We start from the raw sequence: 7979 nt of genomic DNA, 5'->3' as shown, positions 1-7979 counted from the left end.
CGGGCCATAACCAAACAATCAAGTGTATTTGTGTGTGTGTGTGTGTGTGTGCGTGTGTGTGTGTGTGTTTGTAAATGCCTTAAAACACTGTGCTCCCCTACTATTTGTGACCCATGTAGACAAATAATACCCTTCATCTAGTACTATATATAGACTAGGTGAGTATGACGAGTGAGTTTCTTAATGGGAAACCTAGATTTGGCAGAAGCTGATATATGTAAACACAGCAGTAACTGATCTGTGCCGAAACCTGTACATACGACAGAGTCGATAAATCTCTTTGTTCTGTTACTCACAGGTACACTCCTTTTCCGAAACCACGATTCATCATCCCAGGAACAGCTTAAGTTACCTGCTTTGTCTTCCAGGCTTTAGATGTGTAACAACCGATTACAGCAATGTTTGCGTTTGTTCTGCACCCACAGTTAAGTTTTACGACAAGCCCGAAGTCCAACTTGCCCTTGTCATTCCACTCCTGCACTCCGGCCAGTTCTCTCTTTCGATTTGCTCTCTTGGCATATAAACAGCTTGTCTTTTTTCTTTCTGAAATATTGGTGAAGATGGAGATTGGACACAGTTTTGTTGTAAACTGAGGGGCGGCTTATTCAGTCTGCTTGTGAAAGGTGAGTTCCTTTCTTCATTACCATATTTTTCATTGCAAAGGGATTTGAAAAGAGATTTGGACAAGAGATTCATTGTAAAAGCATAGCAGGATGTGTTAAAAGGTATGTTTTGTATGCATTTAATCTGATGTGCTGTCTGTTTATGTATTTTCCTTATTTAGCAACGTACTTTTCATTTTAAACACTCTCAGACAAAATTGGCTCAATAGCTCAGGCTGAATTGGATGAAACAAATGCACTGGTTCATAATATTGCGGCTCTACCTCGAGCTAATGGTAGAGACACAAAACAGGGCATTCAAGCATAACCCCATTTATAGCAAACCATATCCATGGACATCAAAACAAAAGCACAGCAAAGCATTTTCTCCATAACAAATCTCACAATTATATTTTCTCCTTTTCAGGCTTGCCGGCAGAGGGATTTTGTTTAAGTTCATCATAGACAGGAGGGCACCAGGCTGATGATCATGGCAAAAGGTACAACAAAACATAAAGAAAAAAACAAACAAACAAAGAACAGGAAAGCAGAGCAAATAAACATGGGTGAAACTGACAAACTATAGACTTTTTATGATGGAAATCTTTCTAATTATCAATCTCAAACTACCATTACAGCAAAATAACACCAAAATGCTTTTTCCTTTTGACTCACCCACTCATTACTCACCCTACGGCATGCTTGCATTGACCTTGGCCAATTATAGCTATTATTTTCATTACGTATCTTCATTGTGTTTGTGTTACGTGTGGACTTTGCTCTTTAGGACATTTGAGGAAGTACTTGATCACACTTGGGTAGTTTGTGATTTCTGAGTTTAGCCAGTGCACAAGCTTACAGGCTTAGTTCTAGCATCTACCAGAAAATAGGTATCATTAAGTACATAGGGGGTGTTAAGGGGTACATCATGTCTTGACTCTTGAGCCAGAGTGTCTTTTTACCTAATAGCATTATTAGTTATGATTGCACTAATGCAACTCCTGGTAACAGATTTCATTCTCTTTTGTCAACAGATCTGTACTCCGAGAATGTTTATGCCTATGCTTTGGCCAAAACTCTTGCAAAAGTCCATCCTCCTATGACTGTGGGCTTATACTCTTCATGCCACACCAGGATCAAAATGATCCTCAAAAACATTGAAGGTATGTGTACTTATATAAGTGGGTTACATTGAGGTTAAATTGAATTGAGATGCTTCTTCCCATGAGTGTCAGTAATGTAGAAGCAATACTGTTCACTTTATGGAGTTTTTATCACCGACATCATGAAAATTTGATCAAAACTAGTAATCTATCTACAGTGTAGTGCAAAATTCATTTTGGTTTCTTCTATTTTTGCATATTTGTCACACTTAATTATTTCAGGTCTTCAGAAAAATATGATATAAAACAAAGACAACCCAAAATAAAGTGTAAATGGTCATTTATTATTTATTTATTAATTTAGTATTTCACTTATCTCCAACACCAACTGATACTGTGTGAAAAAGTAATTGCCCTTTAATCAAGCAATTTACCAAAATGTAAAGGATAATTGGAATCAACTAGACACACTCAGGATTGATTCCTCTCAGCTCTGCTGAATCTAAACATCACTTAAATAGAATGTTCCCAGCAATGTGAAGTAGGCTAAAGGTCCCAACACGCAGCACACTATGCCACGATCCAAAAAATTCCAGAAGAGATGAGAAAGAACGTTGTTGAAATACAACCCCATTTCCAAAAAAGTTGGGACACTTTTTGCACAGCGTCCCATCTCTTTTGGAAATGGGGTTGTATATCAGTCTAGAAAGGGTTACAACGGTTGGGTTATGGAGGAAAGAGTGTCCAAGAGTCTGTGAGCTGAAGCTCAAGCACGGTTGGGTTATGGAGGAAGACAATGTTCCACCTATGAATGGCTTAAAAGAAAAAAAAAAATTAGGGTGGTGTGGAGTGACCTAGTCAAAGCCCTGCCTTGAACCCCACTGAGATGCTGTGGCAGGACCTTAAATAAGTAGTTCATGCTCAAAAGCCTTCCAATGTGGCTGAAGCAATTCTGCAAAAGAAGAGTCGGCTACAAATTCCTCCACAGCAATGTGAAAGACTAATCTCCACTTATAGTAAGTGTTCAGTTACAGCTGTATGTCAAGGTGGCACAACCAGTAAGTGGGGGCACTAACTTTTTCCACACAGGTGATACAGGTTTTGCATTTTTTTTCTTCAATAAATGAAATGATCATTTAAAACCTTTATATGTTTCTTTATGTTCCCCTTTTCTTATTATGTTTTGTATGAGGATCATTTAGTGTGACAAATATGTAAAAATAGAAAAATTTAAGGTTGGGGTTAATACTTATTCACAGGACTGTATTTACCAAGCAATTTACCAAAATGTTGGCCTAATTAGAAATGGATAACTAGAATCAACTAGACACACCCAGGATTGATTCCTGTCAGAACCATGAATTCTGCCCTCTATGAGAAAGTCCTGCAGAAAAGTGTACGAGAGTCTGTGAGCTGAAGCTCAAGCAGTGGCATAATTAAGACTATCTATGTAGTATTGCTCGTTTTAATATTCCTTGTTTGTCAGTTTTGGCATCAAAATGATATCAAAATATCTTCTAATTTTATTCTGACAGTTGCACTAAAGCCTTTGAACTAGCAAAATGAACAATAACGACGTCTAACATCAAAAATCTCCCTGTCCTTTTTTACCTGTATGCTTTGGGCTGTTGTCCCCTGTTTTAAGAGTCTGGAGGTAGAGACAATACAGTTTATCCATGAAACCTGTGAAATGGTTCATCTCTGTGCAACACTTTACATAAACCTGTCCAGTGCCATCCAATCAGATGTAGAGTCACATTTCTCAAACTAGTGAAAACCACAACTATTCCATCTAACATAACTAACCAATTTGACTACAAACACTATTAATGAAGCAGCTAAGAGCAAATGTAAGTACATTTAGCAGCAGTTAGTTGGCAAATAGTAGGTTATGCGTGGCTGTCAAATTTAGTAAAAAACCCATTTGCATGAAAGAGGACTATAAATGGTTCATCTATCTCAGTCACAACAATTTTTATCTGGCTATGCAAGCATGGCTAGATACCTAAGTAATCCGACTGAACAGTACAAATAGTGACAAATAATCTATTATTTAAGGGTTGAGGTATAATTTTAAAAATATTTAAGATGTTAAAACATCATAAAACAGCAGGAAGAATTCAATATGTATGTATATGATTGCAGAAATCAGTAGAACAAACTTTTGGAAGGCCGTAACTGCAACTGTACCCCTGATCTAGCTATCGATTGATTATCGAGCTCTTCATGAGATTGCTTAGGTGTCCGGAGTCAAACTGTGCAGTGCTTTTGGTTGCCAGGAGTACGATTAAGTAGCACTGGTCTAGTGTTTATCTGTCAGCACAGATAGTTAAATGGATTTCACTAAGATTGCACTATAAACGATTTGCATTTTCATGAAATTACAGTACTAGAGCTCAGTTCCTTTTTCCATTCGTGTGAACCAAAGTTGCTGGAGCTCCGCTCTGGTGCACTCTGGCCCCACGTAACCTCATGTAGCTACGTGAATATTAACAGTCACAGGTTAACCTATTTGTTGGTTGCAATACAAGTTTTTCAAGTTAAGATCTGACACAAAATCGGTGCACCTGACAGCAATGATATTCTCCTTAGATTTATCTGATCATCAAGGTCACTGAACACATCTTTAGTTACAAAGATTAGAGAATGGTTTTCATTTCCTCTTGGTCTGTCACTTTTTTCTTCCAGGTCACATGAATGATGAAGCAAAGAGAAGAGAGCAGAAGTGGGTGGGAACATCAAAGCCTCGACCGGTGAAGGCCTCTATTGGAAACCTGCTTTCACTAATCACTCGTCTTGTCTTCTATCGACCCGTGTGGACGGAAGAAAACCAGAGCAGGGAATGTGTCCGCTACATCTTTGTGAAGTTCAGTGCTTGGCATTTTGCAGGCAGTGACATGCTCTGGGCTGGCCTGGTGATGCACTTGTGCCAGACTCTGCAGGACAGCTTTGGCAAGCTTCAGCTCAGCCTCTTCCGCGTGGCTCAATATGACGTGGAAAAGTATTCTAAGAAAAAGAAGATAGTAGACAGCTCCCAGAACTGGAGGCCAAGGATGGTCTTGTGCTGCCCACTATGGGCCTTTATTTTGATGGCATTCATTGGGTCGCTCTTCATTCTGGTCCCTCTTATTGTTTATGGGTTTCCCCAACGAAAGAACGAAGGGGAAGGAGAGAAAGATACCAGTGGGAATAGTGGGTATGGAGTGCTTGAGGGATTTGCAATTGCAGCCCTTGGAGTTCCAGCAGCTGGAGCTGTGAGATTCACCGTCATGTTGGGCAAGAACCTTATCTTTAACCAAGACCTCAATGTCAGAAGGCGCTTGGACAACAAGAAGGTCAGTGAGCAGCTGGGCTTAATGCATGAGGTTCGGAAGGAGATGAGGTTGCTCTCTTGCTTTATTCACTTTATGGAAATCTTTGAGAGACGGAAGATTAAAGTGGTGCTGGAGATCACCAGTTTAGACCGCTGCACACCAGAAAAAATTGTCGGAGTCTTGGACGCCATCAACATTCTTCTGTCTGATGAGGAAAGTCCCTTCATTTCTCTAATTGCAGTTGACCCAGAAGTGCTTACCCAACAAGTAGACCAGGCAAAGGGTTGCTTCACTAAAAAGGACAGAGCGTATAGCTTCTTGGACCGCATAATCACACTGCCTTTCACCATTCCACCATTGTGTGAAGTTTCAAAGTGCAAGGTCTTCCGAAAAATTGTGTGTGGTCAGTCTGAAATCTCCAACTCCCAGTTTGATGAGGTTGACAAATGTTGTGAATCAGAGACCTCTATTTCTGTAGAAGACAACTCTTCAATAACAACCAGCCTCATTCAAGGTCAAGTCACTCCTTTGACCACAAAGCCACAAAATGCTGAAACATATGGATTTCGGAATTATGTGTTTGATGAGAATGAGGTGGAAAAGTTAATCCAGTCTGCGTTTGAGAGCATTTTCTTGCATAACCAGGGTAGCCTTCACACCTACGTCTCAGACAACACTGTGTCCATGAGGAGGGTGATCAACTCCATCAGGGTGACCATAATGGTCATGGAAGCTTTTAAGATTGAGGTTCCTCCACCTGAAAGAGTTGCTGCTTGGGTCGTGCTCGTCGACCGTTGGCCTTGTAGACTGAGCTGGATACTTCAATGTGTGGAGGATGAAGAACAGAACCTTCAGATAAATGAAAATGACACTGGAACCCCAGCTGATGTGAATCATGACAAGACCCTTTGGAATGTGTTCAGTGAGCACAGGGTGGAGCTCCATTTGATTGGGGATGAGGTGGAGAAGTTCCTGGAAAGAGATGATGACCCAGAGCTCTTTGAGAAGTTCCTCAGAAAGGACTTTGAATTCACAGTTGGAGAGATGGCTAAATTTAAATCACATACGGTTAATCTGGACTGTTCTATCAAGAATGAGCTGGCGAGGATCAGAGGAAGCAAAAGAGTGAAAGGAACACGGAGAAGTTTTTTCAACACTTTATCTCCAAAAAGTGTAATCAACATGTCTGAAGAAGATGTTTGCAGTGAGGTCAGTAAACGTTCCATGTACATCAACATGATTCTTGATGCAAAATCAAACTTGTAAATCCAATTTTAAGCTTGATTTACTTTGTTTTCTCCACAGTTATCCAAGTTGAAGCTCCCTGAGAAGTACAATCAACTTGTGATGGAAAATCATATAAATGGCCCAACGCTGCTCCTTAGTGACCCAGCCGATCTGAGACAGGTCATGCAGATGACTCTTGGTGAATGGACAACTTTTAGGATTCACTTTCTTGGGGTCAGGTCGTTTGGTCACCGGAGCCAAACGAAATCCACACCAGTAAACCCAAAGCCTAATGTGGTCATTTGCCCCTCTGGTCTAAAACATGACCATATGACTTAACACCTCAATAACAGTGTAGTTCATGTAGTTCTAAATAAAATATAACATATTTTAAGTAGTTTATATTAAGTGTTAAATTTCTACAACTTGTAACTATCAAACCTTGTAGAAAACATTGACCATGGTTAGACAACTAGTGTTAGTTTGCCCCCCTTCATCACTTGAAGAGTTTCTTTTTCTCTAACCCTTTTGTACCAACCTTTAAAACTACTGCATTTTCAGCTGGGAATTCTTGTGGTGAGTTTAGATCTTTATATTTTTGTATGTGTCCAAAAACTGATTTAATAGCTATTTCTTTCTTGTGGCTGCCTGCCACCCAACATCCCACAGATTTCTATGAAAAAACAAGAAAACAGAAAAGAATGGAAGCTGTAACAAAGGTGTATGTGATATTATATTTAATTGTTAAGGTTTGTGAGTAGCTTTCTGTCTTTTTTTTCTGATTTTTTCTGATTTTTTCCTGATGCTGAAAAATGAATAATTTGTACTAAATGGCCATTTTGAATTGAACGTTCATGAGTTACATACTGTGTCCATATACTTTACTCAGCAACACTTCTTTCACTGAACAGCACACACTTTCCTCCCAGAGCCAGACTTGCAAGAACATCATCTTAGAATTTAATGTATGCTGGCTAGTTAGACTATTCCCAGAATGAGACACTGGATAACAGCTTTGATATGCAATTGACTTTTCCAGACTATAAATTGTTCAAGTTTGAGAGATGAATACATCTGCAGAATGGAGGCTTTGAACTCTTGGCTTTAGTTCTAATGCTTCTCTGGGACTGAAGTAAAAATAGACTATAAGTGTTTCTTCACTGTACTATGTGTGAAATGAAATGACATTCAACAAAGTAAGTCAACTGATGTACTGTACTTTGTAGACTTTGTAGCATCACATAACAATTAGCAGTCATTAAAAGAAGTTTGGGATTCATTAAATATTGATTAATCAGGACATGAAATGAAATTGCTTTAATCTTACTCCCATGTCCCTACTGTAGCATTATTTGTAAGAACTGTGAACTTTTTATCCCTTACAATTCAGCAAATTACCAATGCATATGAAGATGAACTGTAGAATTAAGCTCAATATCACTCACTGGTAACTGCCTCCTCTCCTCCAACTCACCTGGCGACTGCTTCCTCTCTTTTCATGTGGACTCCTCTCCTCCAACCTACCTGGCTACTTCTGGCTTCTCTGCAACACATGATGTCACCATGTCTTGTGCACCAAATGAGTCAGACACCTCAAGGTTGTCTCCAGGTTCAGTGTAGCTAATTTGGCTGTTTCCAAAAGCAGGGTCAAGGAAAACAACTGGCAGGATCAGGATGAAATCAGTGTATCAGTGAGAAATACTCACTGATACACCAGTGAGGCAAGCACTGAC

At 39.5% G+C, this 7979-nt stretch overlaps 1 protein-coding gene across 1 annotated transcript; it reads left to right on the top strand.

Moving 5' to 3' along the window:
• Positions 1 to 451: 451 nt before the first annotated feature.
• On the top strand, positions 452 to 7544 carry nkpd1 (NTPase, KAP family P-loop domain containing 1). Its single transcript, XM_036587158.1, has 5 exons — positions 452 to 623; positions 1030 to 1102; positions 1637 to 1765; positions 4394 to 6228; positions 6325 to 7544. Exons 2-5 carry the CDS (start codon positions 1087 to 1089, stop codon positions 6583 to 6585), a joined length of 2241 nt encoding a protein of 746 aa, XP_036443051.1. The 5' UTR covers positions 452 to 623; positions 1030 to 1086; the 3' UTR covers positions 6586 to 7544.
• Positions 7545 to 7979: the final 435 nt, after the last annotated feature.

Source organism: Colossoma macropomum, unplaced genomic scaffold, assembly GCF_904425465.1.
Source record: "Colossoma macropomum unplaced genomic scaffold, Colossoma_macropomum, whole genome shotgun sequence".
In the NCBI taxonomy this organism is placed as follows: domain Eukaryota; kingdom Metazoa; phylum Chordata; class Actinopteri; order Characiformes; family Serrasalmidae; genus Colossoma; species Colossoma macropomum.
Note: the sequence above shows the minus strand (reverse complement) of the source record. Positions and strands in the feature narration are given on the sequence as shown.